Consider the following 25,629-nt stretch of genomic DNA (forward strand, 5'->3'; position numbering starts at 1 on the left):
CTGAACGTGCATATATTAATGCTTGACACAAACTTGCACGTATATATACACAAATGTGTATATATATATTATATATATATATATTGACAAACCTCACAACGCATATATGCAAACCAGAGTACACAATATTCCGTACACATATTTACAAACCTAAGTATACATTTGCAGACACATTTATCTGAATACCAAAACTAAAAAGCGTGTCCGCACAGTTCTCACATCAAATAAAAAATCTATGACGTACAGATCCCAAACCCATTAGACCGTATCGGATCTACAATGCTCTCCGTCATTTAGTCACTGCGCTCGTTTCTGAGTAAAAGGATTCAAAGCCAAAACAAATTAGGAATCAGATCTTTCCTGGAAACTTTCCAGATCATCAATTGATTCCGACGAGGCCCCTCGGCCTGTTTATTAAGACAAATTCTTCATTGACTAGTTGCTTCAGATGGTTGAGCAGCGTGAACAGCAACGAGGTCCACATCTACATCAACAAGCACTCGATTCATCACAATGACATCTGGAACAGACTCTCATGCTGTAATCTCTTAGACTTGAATCCCCCGACGCCTCCGTCAGCTCCACCCGAACCTCACAGTTCTCACTTGTCCGACTTCAGATATTCATGGTCCTCAGAGGATGGTCCTACATTCACTGATGAGCCCCTGGTTTTCTCCATGGGACCGTCGTGCTCTCCTCGGTCTCCCGCCATCACGGAACATTCAAACGTTCAGAAACATGGCGGCGGACTCTCGCATATTTCATCAGAATTGATCATAAATGGATGGAAACTGATCACAAGGCGTGTTTCACACAGGCGTCCCTCCCAGTTTGCCCCCCCCCCCCTACAGGCGTGGATCTGCTCTCCTTTAAAGTCTCCTCAAAATGAGCACAAATTAATTTTCCTCTCCTCCTCCTCTCAGCTCGGTAAGTGAACTCCTCTCTTTTGGGTTTTGGGTGTTTGTTTTGCAGTAATTTGATTGAATTCAAACCAGGCAATTTGTGGCATTTTAACCATGTCGTGCCTTTGAGCCAGGCACCGGTAATACATTGTTACTTACTCCATTACTGCAGGCTGAGATCAAAATACACATATATATATATCCAAATATATATGTGAGTTATGTTTGTGGAGGAGTGCAAGGAGGGAAAACCTGCAAGAACATAAGACGTAAACAAAGTTTAGAAAAAGGAATTTACTTGTTGTGAGGGAGGAAATAATGGAATAATGCAGCTAGATACACGGCGCTGTCCCATCACAGTGTGATTCAAGTGTAACACTGAAACGACACAAAGCTTTGGGGGTTTGGACCTCGTGGACGTGTTTTCAGCAGCAGTGCTGCTACGCTTCAGCCAATTTTTAAGGTATTTAGAAAGAAATCTCACGTACCCCCTGGAGTGCCTTCAGGTACCCCGTTTGAGAACCAATGCTCTATATTAGGAACCAGTCCCAATGTAGACCTGATCCTCTGTAGACCTCCATCGGTAAACGAGACGAGGAGGAGAGCTCCGCTCCCGTCAGAACAACAACAAGAATGACAGTAATAGAGTTTGTATGGATTTAAACAAGCTTTCCTCTTAGCAAACTGACTCCAAACCAGGAGGCGGCGGTAACGGCCTCTAAGCCGGGCAGCACGCCGCCTTTGATTTAACACGCGAAGAAGAAAGCGTCACGTGACGCACCCAGAAGTCGTAGAGAAAACGGTGTCTTCTGGAGGCGTCGCTGTGACGCGGATTCGTCTCGTTTGACTACGTGTTAAAATGCCCTTGTTTTACTCCACTTGAGTCCCAACGAAAGACACGCGCGTGTGTAGCCGCCGTTTCTCGCTGGAAAGATGAATTCAAGGCGTTTGAAACGCTAACGAGCTAACGTCAGCTAGCAGCGATGGCTGCGCGGAGGACCGGTGAGTTCACCGACACGCTGCTGCCGTTTGTAACGTTAGTTGTCCTTCACATGGAAACACCTGGACGTGGAAATGGTCCAAAGTCCAAAGGAGTTCAGGTGCAACACGCGAATGCGCTACAACTCTGTCATACACGTGACCTGTGACGTCACACGCTGGGATCACGCGTTCATCTGCAGACACGCAGTCAGTTAGTTGTCGTTCTGGTTGACTTTGCATTTTGACTCTTAACGTCTCTGAATTATGCAGCAAACACAAAGTAAAACTATTATTCTGATTACTTTTAGTCATTGTGTTTGAATGCAGGTCCCCACGCAGATGCTCGTGTGTTTTTGTGTGTTTGCACACACACAGTTCCTCTTGTTGGCCTGCAGGCAGACGTTTTGTGTTCATTTAAGTATATTGTGCATATTTTGCCCCATGATTCACATAAAAACCTTTCATAAACATTTTTCAGCTGTGCAGAAACAAAACAACCAGTTGCGTTAAAGCGGGTTAATGGCATTTCGTCTTCGTCATCACGGATCCACATCTAATCGCTGAATGGTTTGTTTCATTCGGAAGCTCAACCAGTCGATTTTGGAGCGAATCCGAAGTGGAGGCGTGTTTCCCCCGAGGAGCTGGGCATGAGGCGCTGCTCTCATCCAGCAGTAACTCACATCCACCGCGCCGCAGAAGGGAAAAGCCACAAAGCCGTTCTTCCAAATCTGCATTTAAGAAGATTCCCGGGAGCCAATAAATAAAATAAAATGAGTCGCGCTCTCACTGAGCACAGTTTCGACTGCACACGAGGTTAAATTCCCACGGAGCCGCCGTGTGGTCGGTTGTGTACAAGCAATGCCGCTAATAGTCAGTTATTCTTCTTTTGAATGGAGCCTGGTGCAGAACCACCCAAAGCACAGTCAGAACCAAACACCCTCTGGTCTGCAGCTCCGATGTAAAAACACAACGACCAGCGTGTTTGTGATCTGACACTCGGAGGTCCCGCTGACGTTTCTACTCCCGTCTCCTGTCCCGCAGCACGGGACGTCCGTCAGCATGAATTCTGAGAGTGACGTGTTGATGAAGGAGTACATCAAGATGATGACCGACATGATCGTGCTGTGCGCCACTTTGGCTCTCTCCCTGTCCTTCTGGATGATCTCCATCACCATCAGCAGCTACTACGGTGAGGACGCTACAGCTGTTTGTCTGGTGGTGATTCCACAGCGGTAGTGTTTCTGAGCACCAGGGTCCCTTTAGAAAACCTCCCGTTCTCTGACAGCTGGTTCCCTCCAGTGGACCGGTCTCGTTTGAGAAGCTGATTGTAAAATGCGGTGAAGATACGTCCTTCATGTTGAAACACCGACATTTCGTGTCCCTCTCAAATCACATGTTCGTTGGCACCGTTTAGGAAACCAGCGGCGTTTCCTCAGGGGGAGAAACGTTTGAGGTTCTCATCTCGTGTGTTTACGTTCCCAGGAACACTGCAGCCTGTGTCGCCGTGGCGATGGTTGTTCTCCATCTTGGTTCCCCTCACGCTGACGGCCAGAGGGTTGAAGAGACAAAGTCTGAGCTACTCCGGAGCGCTGGGAGGTGAGGGGCAAAAATGAATAATGTGTGATGCTCCTGTAGTGACGAGAAGCTCTGCGAGGCCTTTCGGGCTCTTTGAGCGCGTTAGTTTGTTTTTTTAGGGCCCACAAAGAGTTAACGTCGTTCATCCCGATGGAAAATTCTCACATAAGAGTCTTAGTTTGGAGTAAAAATGTGCTGAAAGTTTCTTACACCTTTTAAAATATTTTTTCCTTGTTGTCAACAAATCACTTTTAAATGCGTAAAATAACCCCCCCCCCCATGAATGATGCAGGAACATCTAAGGACCCGTGATCACATCATTTGTGTCTCGTTTTTATTTGGTCGCACATTTTCTAGATTTTTGAACTTATTGCATTGAAAGTTCTGCATTTTATATCAACAGCAGTTTATTTTAAAAAGCAGCGCTGTTGATTCTTGGGATTCGTATTTCCTGTGAGACCGTGAAGGGCTCTCGTCTGCAGACGGTTGGGAGGTAGTTCTCGTCTAAAGCTCTTGCACCTCGTGCTCCTCAGCTCTGCTCGTTGGCTTCGTGCTGACGATGGCCAACTACAGCTTCTTCTCCGCCCTGCTGGCCTTCTTCATCACCTCCACCAAACTCACTCGCTGGGGGGGGGCGCACAAGAGGAAGCTAGACGCCGAGTACAAAGAAGGTGAGAAACTCGTTGTTCTCCCTTTTTAAAATGGATGCAAAGTGTTAACAAGTGGAATTGTTTTTGATCAGGCGGTCAGAGGAACTGGATCCAGGTGTTCTGTAACGGAGGAGTTCCCACAGAGCTCGCACTGCTTTACATGATCGAGGTAAAACTTCCTCCTTACGTTTCTCTCAATCCACAAGAAGCGACATTTCAACATGTAAAAAATATATGGCCTGTGTCATGTGACACTGGCACGCGAGCTCGGCCTGTCATGTGACACTGGCATGTGAGCTCGGCCTGTCATGTGACACTGGCACGTGAGCTTGGCCTGTGTCATGTGACACTGGCATGTGAGCTCGGCCTGTGTCATGTGACACTGGCACGTGATCCCGGCCTGTGTCATGTGACACTGGCACGCGAGCTCGGCCTATGTCATGTGACTGACATGTGATCCCGGCCTCAGGTGGGTCCAGGTGAGATGCCCATTGACTTCAGCAGGCAGTACACGGCCTCCTGGATGTGCCTCTCTCTGCTGGGCGCGCTGGCCTGCAGCTGCGGGGACACCTGGGCCTCGGAGGTGGGACCCGTCCTCAGCCAATCAAAGCCCAGACTCATCACCACCTGGAAGGAAGTCCCTGCAGGTGAAAAAACATACAATATTTTATAACTATTTGGGAAAAATAGTTAATAGTATAATTTTTAAAAAATAAAATAGTATAGTTTTTCAATGGGAGATTTTTCCAAATAAAAACAAAACAAAAGCGTGGATCAACTATCAAAAAGTAACCGTATCGACATTTAGACTTCATTTTAAATATGGTTTATATCATAACATCAACATGAAGGATCAAACAAGGCGTCCCAGTTGTAATAAAACACAAACTGTATTTGTGGTGAGATTCTAAATCAGATTTGTGCAATAAAAGGGTTTTCATTAAAAAACACAACTTCCTTTGAGATGGAAGCAGACGGTGTGTTTAAAGACCGTCGTAATGATCGCAGTCGGTTCCCAGCTACAAGTGTAGCGTTGTTGCTGTGACGTTTGCAGCTCTGGATCTACTTTCTCTCTCTTCTGCTCAGGCACAAACGGCGGCGTCACCACTGTGGGACTCGTGGCCAGTTTCCTGGGTGGGCTGGTGGTGGGCGGGGCTTACTTCGCCACGCAGCTCCTGCTGGTGAACGACCTGGACCTGGTGAACCCCCAGTGGCCCATCGTGGTGTACGGGGGCGTGGCCGGCCTGGTGGGGTCCTTGCTGGACTCCTTCCTGGGGGCTCACATGCAGTACTCAGGTTAGGAACCAAGACGAGTCATTTGGTCCAAAAGCCGAAGGATAATGAGTCACAGAGAAACAAGACAACGTTTCAACCATAAGGAGACAAACTCAGAAGAACAAGAAACAAGAAAGTGCAATTTCCTCAAATAAGCGAAGCCATGCGAGTGAATGACAGCGAGAGAGAGTTGGTGTAGAGCAAGAAGAGGAGGAGACCCAGGACGGAACCCTGAGGAACTCCAGCAGTAAGAGGACAAGGTTCAGACACAGATCCTCTCCAGGTTACCCGGTAGGTGCGTCCGTCGAGGTAGGACCAGAGAAGGGAGAGAGCAGAGCCTGAGACACCAAGTTCCTGAAGGCAGGAGACGAGGATCTGGTGGTTGACTGTGTCAAAAGCAGCAAAGAGGTCCAGAAGGACGAGGACAGAGGAGAGAGAGGAGCTCTAGCAGTGTGGAGGTGCTCTGAGACAGCGAGGAGAGCAGTCTCTGTGGAACGGCCTTGAAGCCTGACTGGTGGAGGTCCAGGAGGTTGTTACGGTGGAGATAGGAGGAGAGTTGGTTAAAGATAGTGAGCGTAAGTTTCCCTCTCGTGTCCCGCAGGCTACGACGCCAGCATCGGGAAGGTGGTGAACTACCAGTCGGCCACCACCCGGCGGATCTGTGGCAAGCCCATCCTGGACAACAACGCTGTCAACCTGTTCTCCTCCGTCCTGGTGGCGCTCATCCTGCCCGGCCTGGCCTGGGGGATGTGGCCCCGATAGATAAAGACACTAGTGGTCCGTCGGACCCTCGTCTCATGTTCTCACCACATGTCGGACGCTTGAGAAGAAATAAAACCTTGTGATTTGGGCCCTGCATTTAGACATGAACTTTCAGGTATAATTTAAGCTTAACACTGCCCCCCATTATAATATAATCACTATATTGTTTATTTGCTGTTTCTTTTTTTTTAATCACTAATTTATAAGATCATGGAAAAACAAATGTCATTAAAATAAATGAAAAAATGTGACGCAAAAAAACATCCGTCAAAATATGTTGAAAAAGTCCAATAAACTCTAAAATGTAAAAAATATATGGAGAAACAATATTAGGTGTAAAAATGCTGAGAAGGAAAGTCAACATATGCCATGTTGCTAAATGTCATGGTAAAAAAAGCAAAAAAAATATTTGGTAAAATGTTTCGGGAGAAAAAAGAAATATTAGACCACCTTTTTTTTAGAAAAAGTCACAATATATTGGGTCAAACATTTCCATGGGAAAAAAATATATATATTCAGAAAAAAGTTCAAATATGTTAGGTTGAAAAATATCACAGGGCAAAATGAAAATGATCATGGAAGAAAATGTCCAAAAGAACTCTATACTCAAAAATGTAAAAATATTTTTAAAAAAAGTAAAATATTCGGTCAGATAATATGGGGGGGAAAAAGTCAAACAATATTTGTTTGACAAATTTTAATAAAAAATGTCAAAATAAATTTCCTGTGTAATCTATAATATGAATAATGCTTGGTTACGATGGTTATTTGATTTAATAAACTTCAATTTATTTACTTCAAACTTTTAAAATTACAATTACTTTACATAAAGCCTGGCTCAATAAACAACATATTGATGAAAATTTCACATTTAAGCAGGATTTTAAGTGTTGATATCAAACTTTTGTCTTTGTGAATATTTTGATCACAGAAGTCTGGTGCGTTTAGAATCCTGCTCACTGCCATAGTTGTCAGTAGATGGCGCTGTGACTCAAAATGGCGCCCAATGTCAACGCGCTGTTCAATGACGCCTCAACATCACTAAGGCCTTGATAACATTTGAAATTGATCTGATCAATTCACCAAATTCAATATGTCTGACTTTCTGTTGGTTTTTTAATTTTTTTTATTTTGTCCATTAAGGTTAAAAGTAAAAAATCCAGCAGGGGGCGCTATGGAGCCGATAGACCCTCTGAAGCTCCAGAATCACACAACTACATTTAGGACTTTATGTTTGATTCAGTTTGAAACGGCCTTTCACAAAACACGTGCTCGGGGTTAGAAGAGGAGGTGGAGGAGAGGAGGGGAGGGGCCAGGGGAGGGAGGGAGGAGTCAAAACGGGTTGAGCCGGTTGAGGCCCCGCCCCCGCCCGAGCCCCCGCCCCCGCCCGAGCCCCCCTGTAGGAAGCTGCTGTTTGCTGCAGAAGAGTAAAGACGACCAGAAGAAGCCATGGCTGTGAATAAATGCGTCAAGTTCTTTCTCTTCTTCTTCAACCTGCTCTTCTGGGTGAGTCGCCACACAAAAGTGATCGTTTGAGTCATAAACGCCATTTATCACGTCTGTTTTCACTGGTTTTATTTGGAGATGATTCATGTCTTCTAGCTTTGTTTAGTTTAACTTTATTTGGTTTTCTTTCTCTCTTTTCTCTCTTAAACTGTTTGGATTTTACGATGGAGGGTTCATTTATTGATCTGGTGATGATTATTTGTATCGATCGATCTATTTATTTATCTGCTTATTAAACGTTAATTCTTCGGTTGTCTCTGTGTGAAGCGTCTCTCTGTCAACCGACCGGTGGAGTCAAACAGGTTTTGGTGGCTCTTTATTATTCGTGGACACAAAGGTGTCTCAGTTTCAGGGCGTGGACGCCGCGCCGCGTCATCATGTCCATCTATTGAAACCTGCGAGCAGCGTCTCACATGGGCGGTTTCCCCATTAACCCTGCTTACTGTGTGTATGTATATATATGTGTATATATATATATATATACTGTGTATTTGCACTGGATTAAACACCTGTTGTAATACTGAACTTCTTACATCTCATGTGTGTTTTTCTTCAGCCGACAGATAAAAAGTTTCCACCTTTAACTGCGTTTGCAGAGTACGATGTGCTGCTGCTCTGCTCATCGGGCGGACAGTTTATTTCCGTCTGTGTTCCCAGAAATGATTTAAATCAATGTTAACCTGATTGTACCACTCGGGGGACGCGGTGGACATGATAATCATGATGGGGGGGGGGGGGGGCTCTCATTCAGGGGTCTAATTAGCTTTTAGTGGCCAAGTGATGCTTCCTGATGGGACAAACAAAGAGAAACTAACACGGACGCTGTGCCACAGATCAACAGATTTATTCATATATTATTAAAAAACAAGATGTTTGATCAACGTTGGAAATAGTTTAAATTAAAGGATTCAAGCTTCGTTATTTCACTGTAAATGTTCGTATTAAAGCTGTGATCAGCTGATATTCCATCAGTCCTACATGAATAACAGATGCTGCGTTCAGGGACCATTTCTGCACAGGAAATACGCGGTCGTAACGCAAAGGAAACCCAGCGTCTGAACAAATACAAGCCAGACTGGCTTGTATCTGAATTCGGCCTCCTGCTCTCTGTTGTCATCAGCTGTAACCGACAGCAACGACTAATCATGTTTACAACACAATAAACATAAGATGACAGTTTTCACTCTGAGCCGGAGCTGCAGGTTTTGTGTGTTTTGTGCGTTTGTGCGTTAGTTCACTCTCATCCGCTTGATGACCGCTGATCAGCTGATCAGCTGCTCCCTGCTGGTCTCCATGGTAACGCGGTGGTCTGGTTCCTGGTGGGTAGCGCGCCCGTGTCTCATGGATGTCTCCTCCCTGTCCTCCTGCAGCTGAGTGGTTGCGTCATCCTCGGCGTCTCCATCTACCTGAAGGTGCACAAGGATGGAAACGTGGTGAGAAGCTCTAAACGTCATGAAACGTCTCTCGGGTGTCGCTGATCTCGTGTCAGATGCTGATTGGTCGTCTCTCTCCAGATCACCAACGAAGCGATCCCGGGCCTCGACCTGATGATCGCCATCGGCGTGATCATCATGCTGCTCGGGTTCCTGGGCTGCTGGGGGGCCATCAGGGAGAACCGCTGCATGCTGCTCATGGTGGGACGCGCCGTCTACAACATGGACACATACGTGTTCTATATGAGCCCGTCGTATGTATTTATCCCAGTATGAACACATACGTGTTCTATATGAGCCCGTCGTATGTATTTATCCCAGTATGGACACATGCGTGTTCTATACGAGCCCGTCACACGTATTTATCACAGTATGGACACATGCGTGTTCTATACGAGCCCGTCACACGTATTTATCACAGTATGGACACATGCGTGTTCTATATGAGCCCGTCGTATGTATTTATCCCAGTATGGACACATGCGTGTTCTATACGAGCCCGTCACACGTATTTATCACAGTATGGACACATGCGTGTTCTATATGAGCCCGTCACACGTATTTATCACAGTATGGACACATGCGTGTTCTATATGAGCCCGTCGTATGTATTTATCCCAGTATGAACACATACGTGTTCTATATGAGCCCGTCGTATGTATTTATCCCAGTATGAACACATACGTGTTCTATATGAGCCCGTCGTATGTATTTATCACAGTATGGACACATGCGTGTTCTATACGAGCCCGTCACACGTATTTATCCCAGTATGAACACATACGTGTTCTATATGAGCCCGTCACACGTATTTATCACAGTATGGACACATACGTGTTCTATATGAGCCCGTCACACGTATTTATCACAGTATGGACACATACGTGTTCTATATGAGCCCGTCGTATGTATTTATCCCAGTATGAACACATACGTGTTCTATATGAGCCCGTCGTATGTATTTATCCCAGTATGGACACATGCGTGTTCTATATGAGCCCGTCACACGTATTTATCACAGTATGGACACATACGTGTTCTATATGAGCCCGTCACACGTATTTATCACAGTATGGACACATGCGTGTTCTATATGAGCCCGTCGTATGTATTTATCACAGTATGGACACATGCGTGTTCTATACAAGCCCGTCATATGTATTCATTTTTTTAATGTAATTTTTGACGAACCATCTTGTTACTTAAAAAAAACTAAATCTATTTTGAACCCACTATCAGTACTTTTAATGACTTTTGACATTCACTGTAATCTATTATGACTCCTCTATACTTTTTGAACACTACTTATCAGCTTTCTACGACCTTGTGAAATACTATATGACTGTTTAATGACGTATAATATTAATTGATGTACTATAAAATGAGTTCTGGACTTTCTTAACAAAGTTAACGTGACTTTTATGCTAATTTTGTACAAATGTGCCGCGATAATTTAGCTTTAAGCGTTTAATCGGCTCAGATAATCATCAAGTTATCTTCATCCTGACGGCTCCTCCTCCTCTTTTCCCGCAGTTCTTCATCAGCCTCCTCGTCATCTTCGTCCTCCTGCTGGCGTTGGGCATCCTGGGGGCCGTGGAGGGGAAGAAGGTGAAACAGGAAGTGATGTCGTCCCGGGGGTTACCTGCTGGTCGCCGGGACGATGTGACCTCACCTGGTTTGTGTGTCTGCAGGTGAAGGACTGGGTGAAGGAACGTCTGGACAAACTCACACCGCTTTCATCGCAGCCGGCCAACGTGAGGGAGGACCTGGAGAAGCTGCAGGCCGAGGTAACACACACACACACACACACACACACAGGTTGGGATCCGGCTCTGAGGGAAATGTTGATGAGCAAGCGGCGTTGTGCTCGCCTTGCAGCTGAAGTGCTGCGGCCTCGTCACTGGGTCGTCGGAATGGACGCTAATTCCTGACTCGTGTCGCTGCAACGGCACCTTGCCAGAATGCTCCGCCTCCGGCGTGTACACCACGGTGAGCTACATACGTGCACATGTACATGTGTGTGTGGATGGATTAGAGTGATCACCAACGTCCTGTCCCGCAGCCGTGCTCCACCCGAATCATCAGTCTGATGGAGACCAACATGGAGGTGGTGCTGGGGATCGCCTTCGCCATCGCCATTCTGCTGGTGAGCACGCACACGCATGCACTTTCAAGAACTTTAATCGGATATTACTCATCTTCGTTGGGAGTACTTCTGATGCCTCCTCACTGTACTTTTACTTTGTACTGAAATGACTTCAGTGAACAGAACATCTTTAATGTTTCACTTTCTCTCTCAGATCTTCGGGATGGTCTTCTCCATGATTCTCTACTGCCAGATCGGCAGGAAGGACGGCGTCACCACCGCCTGATCGCCTCCCCACATGGCCCCGCCCCCCTCCCGCCGCTGCCTGGCAACGGACCACATGACCTCAGTACTACTGTAACTTTACCTGTACCTTTACTGTGGAGTGTCACGCAGATGTTTTGGTGACATTTAAAGCGTTAATACACATCTTTGTGCGTACTTTATGGAGACTCGAGACAAGTTGTAGAAATATCTGAATCTGGATATGATAATTTCAGCAACTTAAACTGTGTAAGATAAACCAGAGTAAATGTAAATAAATTAACTCAATGGACAAAATAAAAGTGGTAGAAAAATATTCCAGGGTTCCTTTAACTTTACCGATTTTATTTCCTATTTTGTGGCGTAAAGGAACAGAATTTAGGGAAATTATGTCAAAAACAATTTGTGATGTTTGAGGCTCGTTGTGTATAAAAAAAACATTAACGAAAATATAAAGTTTTCATGAGTATCTCACATGAATGATTCTAAGATGTAAAACTAACTAACTGTATTAAATGATGATTTTTGCTATTATCTAACTTGCATTAAATATGCCTGATATCAGATGTATAATGTGTTGCTCAAGTGAAGGTTGAGGGTGCATGAGCTCCATAAGTGTTTGTGCACATTTCTAGTGCTGTCTGTTGCTTGGAGAATTCCACACAATAATCCTCAGAGTCAAGTTTCCGCTGTGTTTTGTTCCTCTGGAAATACACGACGTATAAAACATCCATTCAGCCCGTTTAAAACAACACATGTTTTATTACAATACTGTTATTAAAAGTACTCAAGTGGTTTAAACTGGTTTCTGTTGCATTTATACTTCTGAAATGATTTTTGTCCCATAACTTAGTTCGGTTTCTGTTATAAAAGGGAAATAAAAGCTTAAAGGCTTCATGACCATCTATGTTTAACTTTATTACTATATGTACTATACTACTTACATTATGACATAACCATGACAGAAAAACCGATATTACTTCATTTCTGTACTTTTTCATTAATAACGACACTATAAAAAACACTACACAGACGTTAAAACATTTTTTATGACATACTTTAATAACTAAGAGTTATTAATACATTTTACATACTGACTTCATATGAATCTTATGACATACAATGACTTTAGTAAAGACCTTTTAATGACATGTACTATGTACACTTGTATATATTATACCTGATTTGACATCTTGGTACTTTGTGCCCCGCGAGGCGTCCGTGGTCGTCCATCTTTGACCTGGCGCCTGTTGATGACATCACCGTCTTCTCTGATCACCTGCACAGGTGAGCTGCTGGTTTGACTTCTTTGACCTAATATTTTTCACTTTATTCCATAACATTATTCAACCGCATCATTTTTGAAAATGACATTTTCAGCTTGTCATATATTTTCTTCTAGGACAATTTTCAATTTTTTTTAATTGACAAAACCCTTTTTCCTGTGACATTTTTTGACCTTCTATATTTTTTGTCAATAGAACAGGTCCAGACGCCAAGTTTATTCACCGTCCTTCATTCCACTAAGATGCAAAATATCAAACCTAAAACAGCAAGTTATGATTGAGCGGAGCTTTATTTTTTAGAGGCTTGTTGGCTTCATACCAAAGTATCATGGGACCTTTGACCACAGTGGACCACAGTTAATAGTTAACAGAGAATTAGTGGCAGACTTTATAAAGACACCGTGTCGAACATTAACAGATCAATGCAGACTGTATCGGACTTTTGGAAAGAAGCGCAGACAGAGGAGGGATCCCCTGGAACATGGACCAGATCTTTGATAACGCGCGGGTGAGTTCTTCTGGTTCCACTAACTCAAGGCCCGGTTAAGTACAATAAGAGCACCAGAAGTAAACGAGAATATTCTGGTTATTAGAGCTGATTGAGGTCGAGGTGTTGTGTTGGATTCTCTTAAGTCAGCCTGTGTGTGTTGATGTCACATCATTGGTTAAAATAAAACGAACCACGTGAGATCAACGCTCTTATGTAACTGTTTCCTCTCTGCAGCCGGTCTGCAGCCCAGAGCAGCATCCGCCGGCGCCCTGAGGGGGGGGGGGGGAGGACGGCCTCTGCTTTCTTCAACAGGAAGCAGATCGTTTTGTGGCGTTTCACAGTTCGCTCTGTCCGTCACTAGAACGCAGGAAGAGACGGAATATTTAAGGCGTTAATAAATCCGAAGGACTCCAACGTTGGAATCCAGCGGGTGAGTTACCATCTGTGCATTCCTCACTTTAATGATGCTTCTCTACGTTGCTGCTGTTACACCAACTTATTGTCTAGTTAGTAAAACCAACGCCGCCTCAGAAGGGATCAACAGAATGCAAATGTAGGGTCCATTTACATTTAGCTGAGGCTTTGACCCGAAGCGACTTTCAATAAGAGCAGCAAGCAAGTACAAGGAAGCCAAACTGCAAAGTGCTGACAAAGTGCCACCAAGTCCAGGAGAACAGGGTAGATGTGCACCTTCAGTTTGGCGGGGAAGCTGTTTGGACTGTGTGATAACACGGAATGATTCAGAGGGCTCCGATAAGCTCGGGTGTGGTTTCACTGAGCGACTTTCACTCTTGCAGCAGTGCTTCAGCGGTTGGGTGAGCGCGGCTGTGGGAGCCCAATGTTTATGTCAAGTAAAGTTCAGGCCCGTCTGAGGCCTCCTCCTCCTGAGTTGCAGCCTCCGGCTCTGAGCCAAGTTTCTGTTCCAGCTCTCAGATGAATCCTCCCAACGCACGTTCAGCTGCTGGCTTACGTTCGCTCTGCACAGGCTCAACTAGCTCTCCGCTCACGAGAAACGCCTGAAACTGGAGCTCTGTATCAATAGTTAAGCTTGGAGGTTAAGGTTGAAAACCCAAGGCTTCGGGTTGTAGTTCGGACCACCTTTGGGTACCCGGGTCTTTGTACTCACAACCGCCCGAAAGAAAACAAACCGCAGCCTCGATCATGTCCTCCGGTCCGTCGCAGTTAAAGGAAGCCGGCGTTATTGGCGCGATGGGCGACCCTACGGAGCGGCGGTCCGAGGCTCTGAAGGAGGAACACGGGACACTAAACGGGGGGCTTCCCTTTCTTATCAATGCTTATTTTGTGAAGGTCAAGAAACTGTAAACAAACAACACCAATAAATCCAAACTGACGGAAGTTACTTATTGATCCATAGACTAGCAAACAGTCTGACGATGAATCCTTTTCACTTCACGTCGGGTTTCCTCAGACCAAACTCCTCCCTCCAGCGTCCCGTTATTGATCGACGGTTGATGAACTCCTTGTGGGGTAAAAGGTTCAAACCCTTGTTTGAGTCCTATTTATCGTTTTACTATTTTAACTAAATAATGCTGTATTACAAGAAGAGAGCAACCCTTGACCTACGTTCTGTTATATCTGTAAAAACATGTAAATGACATGAAATACCGTTCCAGCCAGTAGAATCTGTTTAAGGGTTGGTTCCAAACAACATAATTTGTCAAGTGATGAATGTTATTTTTATTATTTACTAATAATATTTACAACAACTGAGTTTGTTAAAAAAAACACCCGTCTGATTCAGAATTCTCCCTTATTTTCATTAGGCGAGCCGTGATGGTGTCACTCAAAGAGGAGCTCTTCAAAGCTCTACAGGACTTAAAAGAAGAGGAGTTTGAGGAATTCAAGTGGTGGATGAAGGAGGATGTAGTCATGGAGGGCTTCCCAGGCATCCCCATGGAGAAAGTGGAGAAAGCGAAAAGGACGGCCATGGTGGATCTGATGGTCCAGAAGTATCGCGGACCCGGAGCCAGGAAGATCACCGCAAAGATTTTAGAAAAGGTCGGCAGGAATGATCTGGTGCAGCGTTTCCAAAATACCAGCAATGGTAAGTTGGTGGGTAACAAAAAATGTCTGACTTACGTTGTGTGAGTCCAGAGAGGTCACATTCAACAGAAAAACCTTTACAAAAAAATGGGTCTGCATGCTGTGATGGAAGATATTTCACAGACAATCTGAAAATAAGAAGGAAGGATCTGAATCAAACAAGTCTTTCTCCGTTTAGTTTAGCTATGTTCTCAGTAGACTGCAAAGAACATTTTTTTTTACAACAGAGCCGTTCTTATACCTCAGTCCAGTTACAGGTGGCATCAACAGAAACTCACTTCCAACACATGTGAACCAACTTGTTACCACACTACATCCAGGAGACTGGGGACATCTTATCGTTGTGAGACACTTCAGGTCAATTCCTTCCCATGGCCCATCCCAGCACTTGTATATATTCTTATATTCTTTCCATTACAATACCAAGGGCTTTCCTTGCACCAATCGGCTAGCGATGCACCAAACCGTGAACTATCTACGTCCAGGGCTAGTTTCCAGACCTCCCCCATGTGCGCCTCCTGTTTAAAATGAGGCTTATTAGCCACTTATTGAAGCCTCTTATGACTGATGCAGGACCTTGCCCTAACAACATAGCTCCACTGGTCACAGAGACATACAAAACACACTGGGATGGTGAATCTCAACTTTCTCATACATCTGATCCATCATATAACCGTAGAGTCCACAGGTCTCTGTAAGGCCCCTCAAAGACAGATGGGTACTCAAATCTGAGGTTTTGGCAAATGCAAGGTGAGCATCTCCAGTGTGTGATCAGTAGGGATTTTTTACCTTCTTCTTTGAATTTGCACGGCCTTTAAAATTCAACCCATGCCTACCTAGTTTTACTTCTAAAATCCACCACAAGACATAAGATGACTTTTTTTTTTTCACCACTCGAGCATTGCAGACCTATTTTTTTGCGAAGGGCCAACCAACTGACATTCAATCTGTTTCCACTTTTGAGCTGTGTTGTACAGGTATGATGAGGGCAAACCTTTTTTTCTTAAAATACTAACCAGTTAAATCCTGCGTGTCCTCTGCCCTCTTTTTAGATGTTGCCCAAGAACAAAAGGCTGAAAGAAAGAACCCAGAATTAAAGTGGGTCCAGCAGTTCGCAGTGGATGTGACTCTGGACCCTGACACGGTCCATCCTCATCTCGTCCTGTCTGCTGATAGGAAACGAGTACATCACAGCGATGTGAGGAAGACGCTACCGGACAACCCCAAGCGATTTACCAAATGTGTGAACGTCTTAGGGAAGCAGGGTTTCTCTTCCAAACGATTTTACTTTGAGGTTCAGGTAAAACGAAAGACTGCCTGGGCTTTGGGAGTGGCCAAAGAGTCGATCAACAGAAAGGTACGTGTCAAGGCAGACCCAGAGAACGGCTACTGGACCCTAATGATGACGGATGGAGAAGAGTATAGAGTCAACGGTAATGATCCCATCCATCTCTCCCTGAGTTGCCCCCTTCAGAAGGTGGGGGTGTTTGTGGATCATGAAGAGGGCGTGGTCTCCTTTTATGACGTAGAGGCCGCAGTTCATCTCTACTCCTTTACCGGCTGCTCCTTCAGCGAAAAGCTCTACCCCTTCTTTACTCCTTTTACTAACGATGGTGGTAAAAACTCCGTCCCTCTGATCATCTCTCCCGTCAACCAACATCTGAAAACACATTTTGCTGCTGATCAAACAGAAGATTATGAAAAGAAGAAGGCCGAGCTGATGAGCGTGCAGCAGTTTGCGGTGGAGGTGACTCTGGATCCCGACACGGCTCATCCCAACCTCATCCTGTCTGGTGACGGGAAGCAGGTCTACCACGGCGACTTGAGGAAGATTCTACCGGACACCCCCGAGAGATTCTTCAGATGCGTGAATGTCTTGGGGGAGCCGGGTTTCTCATCGGGAAAATTTTACTTTGAGGTTCAGGTTGAACACAAAACCGACTGGACTGTAGGAGTGGCAAGAGAGTCGATTGAAAGGCAGGGGGGGATCACACTTGGTCCTGGTTATGGTTTCTGGACCATTTGTTTGGATGATGAAGAATATGAGGCGGTTGATAGCCCCTTAGTCCGTCTCTCCCTGGATCACCCTGTTCAGAAGGTGGGGGTGTTTGTGGATTATGAGGAGGGGGTGGTTTCCTTTTACAATGTAGATAGCGCAGATCATCTCTACTCCTTTAGCGGGTGCTCCTTCACCGAGAAGCTCTACCCCTTCTTCAGTCCCTGTAAGAACGGCGGCGGCAGAAACTCTGCCCCACTGATTATCTCGCCTGTCAAAAAGCAAGTGTTTGGTGGCCAGAAAGAATATGAAAAGAGGAAGGCTGAGCTTCAGAGGGTGCGGCAGTTTGCGGTGGAGGTAACTCTGGATCCCGACACAGCTCATCCCGCTCTCATCCTGTGGGATGATAAAAAGCAAGTAAGCTGCGGGGATGTTTATAAGAACCTCCCGGACAACGACAAGCGGTTTAAGAAATGCGTTAACATCTTAGGAAAGGAGAGTTTCTCTTCAGGAAGATTTTACTTCGAAGTTCAGGTTAAGGGGAAGACCGCCTGGACTGTGGGAGTGGCCAAAGAGTCGATCAACAGAGCAAAAAGTGTCACGCTGAGCACTCGAAATGGCTACTGGACGCTGTGGTTGAAGAACGCAAATGAGTACGAGGCTAACGATAGCCCGACCGTGGGTCTCTCTCTGAGTCGCGGCCTTCAGAAGGTGGGGGTGTTCGTGGACTACGAGGAAGGCCTGGTCTCCTTTTACGACGTACATGGAGCGATACATCTCTACTCCTTCACCGGCTGCTCCTTCACAGAGAACCTCTACCCCTTCTTCAGTCCCTCTACCAATGACGAAGGTTTGAACTCCGCCCCTCTGACCATTTCTCCCGTCCGTCCCAGTAGTCAAACAGAAGATTATGAAAAGAAGAAGGCAGAGCTGATAAGCGTGCAGCAGTTTGCGGTGGAGGTGACTCTGGATCCCGACACGGCCCATCCCAGCCTCATCCTGTCTGGTGACGGGAAGCAGGTTTACCACGGCAACGTGAGGAAGATTCTACCGGACACCCCCGAGAGATTCTACAAATGCATCAATGTCTTGGGGGAGCCGGGTTTCTCATCAGGAAAATCTTACTTTGAGGTTCAGGTTAAACACAAAACCGAATGGACTGTAGGAGTGGCCAGAGAGTCGATTGAAAGGAAAGGAAAAATCACACTTGGTCCTGGTTATGGTATCTGGACCATTTGTTTGGATGATGAAGAATATGAGGCGGTTGATAGCCCCTTAGTCCGTCTCTCTCTGGATCACCCTCTCCAAAAGGTGGGGGTGTTCGTGGATTACGAGGAGGGTCTGGTTTCCTTTTACAATGTAGATAGCGCAGATCATCTCTACTCCTTCACCGGCTGCTCCTTCACCGAGAAGCTCTACCCCTTCTTCTGTCCCTCTACCAATGACGAAGGTCTAAACTCCGCCCCTCTGACCATTTCTCCCGTCCGTCCCAGTAGTCAAAAAGATGCAGAAAAGAAGGCCGAGCTGATGAGCGTTCAGGAGTTTGCGGTGGAGGTGACTCTGGATCCCGACACGGCTCATCCCAGCCTCATCCTGTCAGGGGATGGAAAGCAGGTTTACCACGGAGATGTGAGGAAGATTCTACCGGACACCCCCGCGAGGTTCTACAAATGCGTGAACGTCTTGGGTGAACAGACTTTCTCTTCTGGAAAATTTTACTTCCAGGTTCAGGTTAAAAACAAGACCGCCTGGACCTTGGGAGTTGTCAAAGAGTCGATTGACAGGAAGGGAAACATCCAGCTATGTCCCAAAAAGGGGTTCTGGACGATTTGGTTGAGGAACGGGAAGTACGTGGCCAACGATAAATCTGTAGTGAACCTCTACCTGAATCAACCTCCTCAGAAGGTGGGAGTGTTTGTGGATTATGAGGAGCGTCTGGTCTCATTTTACGATGTCGATGCTGAAGATCTTCTCTACTCCTTCACCGACTGCTCCTTCTCCGAGAAGATTGTTCCTTACTTTAGTCCCTGTACCAACGACGATGGCACAAACTCCACCCCCTTGATCATCTGTCCCGTCAATAGAAACCCTTAATCATTCGAGTTGATCAGGGTTCTGATCTTTGTTGGCAAGGAAACTCTTTTCAGAGGTGCGTAAGTTAGTCTGTAAATGTCAACACCTTCCTGGGTCGAAGGTCTTGGTTTAAAAAAGGGAAAACAAAATATCTTTTAATGTGTGGTATTTTCCAAATTGAGTTTACTATATATTGAATATGGAATTTCTTCATTCATTTATATCTTCTTCATTTACTGCGTGCAAATTATATTAAAATGTAAGGCTATCAGATATAATCAATGTCATCTATTTTTTTACATTCAAGTGAAACAAAGGACGAAATTTTGTACATCACACAATTTTTCCTGGTGTTTGTTAATGGAACTAAAGTACTTGGAATTTGTATTTTGTTAATACAAATATTGCTGCACAATATGGCTGAATTATGAACCAATTTCAAATAAAGAATTTAAGACGCTTTTTGTCGTTGTTTGTTATCTTCAGATTGACAGCTCTTTTGTATTGAATAAATACCCAGTCAAGAGAAACTAATATATTGAACATAAATTGCATACTAAAACCACAAAAATAGTATTGTTTTAGTCAAAGCCATCATTTCCAGAAAGTAAAACTTGGAGAAGAAATCTGCATCGCGAACAGGAAGCTGTTCACAAGAGAAAGAAAGAACCGCAGAAAGTGAAGACAGGAAGAAGAGGAAGTGCTCGACCGGAGACAACGGAGACGTCTTTTAGTCAAATGTACTAAACTGAAGATCTGTTTGGTTCTGTTTGGGAGCACAAACTCATGTTTACAGGAGACGACGTTTGGGCCACATTTGAAAATAAACCCCCTTGAAGATATTGCATAAAAACACATTCAAATTAAGCATTTAAAATATATATTATTTTCTGAGCATTGGAAATAAAAAAAGAGACACATTTAGCCCATTTCGAGATATTATAATGAACAGTTTAATCTTAACACAAACAGACTTCCTGTATTGGTATAAGATCAAATAACACATTTAGAAGTTCTTTCTTAAAAAATTCTTAAACGCTTACAGAAAAAGACTTTTGAGCAGTAAAACAAAACACGTCACTGAAATTCAAAAGGAAAAATGCTTTCAGGCTCCAGTCACTGAATTATTTATATATTTAATATATATTAGGAACCAAACATGAGAACAAAGGCTTCGATGAGTCGTTTTATCATGAATAGCAGCTTTGCCCTCCGATACTTTGTGATGAATTAAACTAAATTACGCACGAGCTCTGAAGCGCTAGTGGCGCCCGGCGGCGGGAACGCGGACGACGAGGTCGACCACGAGGAACTGCCTCTGCTCCGTCAGCCGGACCAGCCTCATGGTCACCTGACCCCCGGGGTCGCAGTGGCACATCACGAAGTGCTCGCCGGCGTAGTCGAGGGCCGGAGGCCCCGTCGCCCCGACAACGGCGACGGAGGAGCTGACGCACCAGCGAGGCTTCTGGGAGTCGTCCAGCAGGGTCAGCGTCATCACGCAGCAGTTCTACGCAGGAGAGGAACGTCGGGGGGATAAGAGAAGGCGGCGTGACCTTTTGAACCATGTGACCCCCCCGTCAGACGTCTGTGTTCAGGTTCAACCTAAATCCATATTTCAGTTAGGAAACTTTTCATTATTATCGACGAGAAATTTCAATGAGAAATAAAGTCGCCGTAGTCTTTTTTTTTTTTGGTCTTTTAGTTTTTTGTCAGAACTTATTTCCCTCCTGGAGAGTTTTACTCGGCGAGGTTCATTAATTGATTAAAAGATTATGACATCCATCTCCAGTCTTCATGCTAAGCTAACCGGCTACCAGCAGGGTGGTGTCCGAGGTGGTGCTGTTGGAGGCGGCCTCACCTCCACGGAGCCCTGCAGGGCCTCGCTCCTCCAGGGCAGCTCGATGGCCCCGGAGAGCGACCTGTGCTGGGACACGTCGCTCCTGCTGATGACCCTCAGCTCCAGCAGGCCGCGCTGGATTCCACCTGATCAGCACACAAAACCAGCAGGACGGGTCCACCTGTTTATTTAATCCCAGGTTGAGTACCGAAAAATGGCGAGAAAGAAAGTTGAAATTCTCAGAGTTCTAGAAAACATTTAAAATATTAGAACTGCTTATTTATTTTGAATCGCAAAGCCTACTATATATTTTTTTAGCCATTATCCTCGCCTATGTCATGTAACTAGATTACCTTTTATTCAGGTTATATTATGTACTTAAATTACATTCTAAGCTGCTCACATTATGTAATCAGATTACCTGTCAATAACTATGTGATCAGATAACTGGGTCAGATCATGTAATCAGATTACCTGTCAATAACTATGTGATCAGATAACTGGGTCAGATCATGTAATCAGATTACCTGTCAATAACTATGTGATCAGATAACTGGGTCAGATCATGTAATCAGATTACCTGGGCGACAGCACAGCTGGCGGAAGTTTCCCGCCATGATCTCTGAGCCTGTGTTGTGCAGGACGAAGTGCAGCGAGTAGCCTCGCAGACCGACTTCGGGGTCCGATTCACCCACAGGAGGAGAGCCGAGGGGCTCCGAGTACGGGCTGAACAAAAAAAAGACCGGAAGCACCACAAATGATCAGTTTAATCGGATTGATCAGTCTGGGGCGATGCGAGCTTTCGCAACCGGACAATTCAGGAGGACGTCATGAGCGATGCCAATGAATGAGATGGTGCGAGATCTTGCATGGAGACCCGATGCAGTTTACACACAGGGACTATTTTTCTCTAGACCGCTGAAATGCGACACACAACGCTTTGTTGCACCTCCTACAATCAATAACCACAGATCCATGTGTGACACCATGAATAAGATGATAAGATGGGTGATAATGTGTTCTGACCAGCAGAGGAGCAGCTCACCAGACTGGAGATCCCAGCAGACTTCTCTCCAGCAGTTTGTGGAGGTGCAGCGTGACCATGACGAAGGCGACCGTGTCTTCACCCTGAACAGAAACATAAATGCAGGCGAGTCAACGTGGTGAACCACACAGAGCATTTGTACACTATGGAACTATTATTGCACAACATACAATAAGTCAATGGGAAACATAAATTGTGCTCAAGCTCAAATGGACACAAATATCCACTTTGCTGCCGCAATCCTGTGAGAATTCCCCATGACGGAATGTCTTAACACTTTTATAGCGCTCACAGTACTCAAAGACACACAAATATATAATGATCACGTTTATTTTTATTTTCAGAGAGAAGATATGATGATAATAATGAAACTTGCCCTCCAGGTTGCCACGGTGACGGCGGGCTGCAGGCGCCTCAGAGTCACCAGCTCGTCTCTGCCGAAGAAACACCCGCGAGTCCTCGCGTCCAGCTGCAGGATGAGAGAGCGCCAGCCGGGCCTGGGGGGGGGGGCGGAGGTCACGGATCGGACGGACTTTGGGCCCGTTGATGATCACTAGCTGCTACGATATATATTAGTTTTGTTACAGAAGCTGGTAACAGAGACATTTAACACAAGTGAACCTCCGGCGGTCAGCTGTCAGCCATTAGCGGTGCTGCTAACGCCACTAGCTCCTCGATCTAAACGGTTGGTCACATCGGCGACGTCATCGTCACCCATCGGGGGGATGGAGCTTTATTGACACTGCGGCGGTTGACGACCTGTGGACAGGAAGTAGACGGGCTTCTCACCTGCCGGCTCGGACGCTCCTCGCCGTCCTGACGCCGTACAGGCGGAGGCTTTGGATCTGACCGAGTCGGGGGAAGCGTCCGTCCCCGAAGAAGATGATGGCCGAGGATTGGCAGAAGTGAGCGCGGCTCGGCTCCACCGTCATCTCCCGCCCAGAGCAACAGGTGAGCGTCAGCTGCCAGCCGACCTTCAGGCTCCTTCAGGAGGGAGGCAGATACCTCTGAGGTGCTTCATCAAACCAGGAGCTCCATTAGCAGCCATTTCTACGCAATAACACATCTACCAGATATGATCCATTCATCTGCTGATTCTATTCACAATTAATCATTTACTGAAGGTCAGAAAAGCGTTTCACGTCTTAGTTCGTCTCTTGGTCTTTGTCCACAGAGGAGGTTTGTTGTCTCAAAGGTTGCGTGTCTTCTGAACCGGTAGCGGTGCAGCCGTGACTTCCTGTGGTACCTGAGGACGCGCTGCGTACTCCGGGGTAAACCGCTGTGTGGGTCGACGTCTCTCATCTCGCTCCTCCACTTGTTCACTTCCTGTCCGACCGTCCTGAAGTACGCCTTCTTCCAGTGACCCGCCGGCCGCCGAGCCGCCGCTGAGTCGGCCTTCCAGTCGACCCCCGGCGCCGCCGGCTTCGGCCTCCAGGATTGGCTCCCAAAATCTGAGACGTAGATCTTACGCCAGATTTCACTACAGGCGAAAGAAGTGTCAAATAGGCACAATAAAAGCCATCAAGCTGCTTCACAATAAAAGCCATCGAGCTGCTTCACAATAAAAGCCATCGAGCTGCTTCACAATAAAAGCCATCAAGCTGCTTCACAATAAAAGCCATAGAGCTGCTTCACAATAAAAGCCATAGAGCTGCTTCACAATAAAAGCCCTCAAGCTGCTTCACAATAGAAGCCCCTGGTAAGAGTAAACCATGGCACATGAAGAAGCCACATTGTAAACATGCTATTGTTCTATTTGTTGACTTTACATTTAGGACTGATTACTGATATATCTGCATTAATCATGGGATAAAACGGTTTGATTAAAGCGATTTCTCTTGATGTGAAACTGCGTGGACTGTCTCACTCGTCGGCGGCGAGCTGGTGGAAGGTTTTGTCGACGTGGCTGATGCAGAACAGCGCCGAGGCATCCAGGTACGACAGAATCTTCAGCAAGATCTCAGGCGGCAGCCTGGAGAAGAAAGTGAGAAAGGACAGGTGAGTCAGTAGTTTACAGTGTGCGTGTACAGGTGGTGACAGGTAAGGTGGTAGAAATATATTAGGATTAAGATTCTCATTTTCTTTTTTACTCAATTTACATGATTTATTTTTGATTGGCAATACAATGCATTTATTATCAGTAAATATATGTATTTTTCTTTAACGTTACATATTCAAGTAATAATTACTGTGACATTTATTTTAAATTAAAAAAGCTATCGTACCTTTCCATGAAGTTGTCGTCAGACTGAGAAGTTACCATTGGAGTTAAATATGTTTCATATTCCTTTATTCTCGGCGGTGTCCATCTGGATTACAAATAAAAACAAAGGAATAAACAATGTGGAGTAACTCTTTGAATAAATGTAACGTTAAATAAATCACCTGCCACCGCTCGGTTGTCTCTTTCCGGCCGTTGGACCGTCAGCACGCGGACCCGACTCGCTTCCGGTCGGACTCGGTGTAGCGCGCGACTGTCGTGCTGCCGGAGCCGTTGGGCCGCAGTTCGGCTCGGCTCGGTTCCTCCTCAAACCCTCCAAGAAGCTCTGAAAAAACGGCCCTCGCCCGGTCGCCATCTTGGAACGTCTTGAAGTTGCCGAGTCCGGTCGCCATTGTTTTCACAATAAAGTGACCTCCTCGGTTTATCGCGGCCGAACCGCTAGATGGCGGTGTAGTTTTGTCTAAACGACAAGTGTTTTATTAGTTCTTAATGTAACCAAATATTGATAGTTAATCCAAAATGACACATTTAAAAAAAAATTGAAATGTATTTTTTTGTTTTATTTTTTTTAACCTCCAATGATTAACTGCTATAGCCTTTGTTTATTAAGTAAATAAAGTACATAGTAAAAACATTCAAATGCACAATACATTCGAGAAAATAAAATGAGAGCAAACAATAGTTCACAAATATGAATATATTGCTGATGCATTTATGAGTCACATCCTGATGTTTACCTCGTAAAGAAAAACACTAAAAAAGGTGATGCTGCGTGCTTGTAGTGATTCAACAAAAATCTGTGAAACCTGAGACCACACACATGCACCCACACTTAAGTGTAAACCAACTCTCTCTCCTGTGTTTCTAATGTAAACACCTGATGGTTTCCAGGCAACCAAGTAAACAATCACACTTTGTGTAGTTGTTGACGTCCTCATGCGGGAAAAGAGCGCCGGTCCGGCCTGCAGCACCTCGTGTGCCGTCGGCTCCGACATCTTGAGAAGAATCAGTACTGTTGCCATGGTTTCCTGCAGTTTGATTAATAGTTGACAATGGTTTTGCCTTTCTGCCGAGAGCTCGTGGGAAGGTGTGAAGAGGTAAGTGACATTCTGCCTATTTCAGTGGAAAAGTACCCCAGTATCAGAGCCCCGGTGCTGGGGTGGGTACCAGCCGGAGAACCTCC

The 25,629-nt window shown here is 45.5% G+C and overlaps 4 protein-coding genes across 7 annotated transcripts; 3 read left to right on the plus strand and 1 right to left on the minus strand.

The window, feature by feature from the left end:
* The first annotated feature begins 1,639 nt into the window (after positions 1-1,639).
* On the plus strand, positions 1,640-6,865 carry tmem19 (transmembrane protein 19). 2 transcript variants are annotated; one of them, XM_040173242.2, is made up of 8 exons: positions 1,640-1,904; positions 2,925-3,072; positions 3,366-3,479; positions 3,992-4,129; positions 4,201-4,277; positions 4,578-4,755; positions 5,195-5,404; positions 5,985-6,865. In XM_040173242.2, the coding sequence occupies exons 2-8, from the start codon at positions 2,943-2,945 to the stop codon at positions 6,143-6,145; spliced, it is 1,008 nt and encodes a 335-aa protein (XP_040029176.2). In that variant the 5' UTR covers positions 1,640-1,904; positions 2,925-2,942; the 3' UTR covers positions 6,146-6,865. The 2 variants fall into 2 exon arrangements, with proteins under 2 accessions (XP_040029176.2, XP_077956884.1); XM_078100758.1 differs by lacking the exon at positions 3,366-3,479 and having other exon boundaries at positions 1,673-1,904.
* A 646-nt stretch (positions 6,866-7,511) lies between these two features.
* LOC120817250 (tetraspanin-8) lies at positions 7,512-12,235 on the plus strand. The gene is made up of 8 exons (XM_040173243.2): positions 7,512-7,651; positions 9,022-9,084; positions 9,166-9,285; positions 10,618-10,692; positions 10,776-10,871; positions 10,963-11,073; positions 11,147-11,230; positions 11,385-12,235. Exons 1-8 carry the CDS (start codon positions 7,595-7,597, stop codon positions 11,454-11,456), a joined length of 678 nt encoding a protein of 225 aa, XP_040029177.2. The 5' UTR covers positions 7,512-7,594; the 3' UTR covers positions 11,457-12,235.
* A 906-nt stretch (positions 12,236-13,141) lies between these two features.
* LOC120817918 (uncharacterized) lies at positions 13,142-19,803 on the plus strand. 2 transcript variants are annotated; one of them, XM_040174586.2, is made up of 4 exons: positions 13,142-13,228; positions 13,445-13,640; positions 14,995-15,275; positions 16,327-19,803. In XM_040174586.2, exons 3-4 carry the CDS (start codon positions 15,005-15,007, stop codon positions 19,362-19,364), a joined length of 3,309 nt encoding a protein of 1,102 aa, XP_040030520.2. In that variant the 5' UTR covers positions 13,142-13,228; positions 13,445-13,640; positions 14,995-15,004; the 3' UTR covers positions 19,365-19,803. The 2 variants fall into 2 exon arrangements, with proteins under 2 accessions (XP_040030520.2, XP_077956868.1); XM_078100742.1 differs by lacking the exon at positions 13,142-13,228 and adding an exon at positions 14,591-14,698 and having other exon boundaries at positions 13,525-13,640.
* A 469-nt stretch (positions 19,804-20,272) lies between these two features.
* LOC120817485 (F-box only protein 15) lies at positions 20,273-25,559 on the minus strand. 2 transcript variants are annotated; one of them, XM_078100754.1, is made up of 10 exons: positions 24,611-25,559; positions 24,451-24,534; positions 24,093-24,197; positions 23,472-23,705; positions 23,015-23,209; positions 22,602-22,722; positions 22,226-22,308; positions 21,761-21,906; positions 21,202-21,326; positions 20,273-20,850 (listed from the first exon to the last, which is right to left on the minus strand). In XM_078100754.1, exons 1-10 carry the CDS (start codon positions 24,799-24,801, stop codon positions 20,605-20,607), a joined length of 1,530 nt encoding a protein of 509 aa, XP_077956880.1. In that variant the 5' UTR covers positions 24,802-25,559; the 3' UTR covers positions 20,273-20,604. The 2 variants fall into 2 exon arrangements, with proteins under 2 accessions (XP_077956880.1, XP_077956881.1); XM_078100755.1 differs by having other exon boundaries at positions 20,273-20,945.
* Positions 25,560-25,629: the final 70 nt, after the last annotated feature.

This window comes from Gasterosteus aculeatus, chromosome 4 (assembly GCF_964276395.1).
Source record: "Gasterosteus aculeatus chromosome 4, fGasAcu3.hap1.1, whole genome shotgun sequence".
Taxonomy (NCBI): domain Eukaryota; kingdom Metazoa; phylum Chordata; class Actinopteri; order Perciformes; family Gasterosteidae; genus Gasterosteus; species Gasterosteus aculeatus.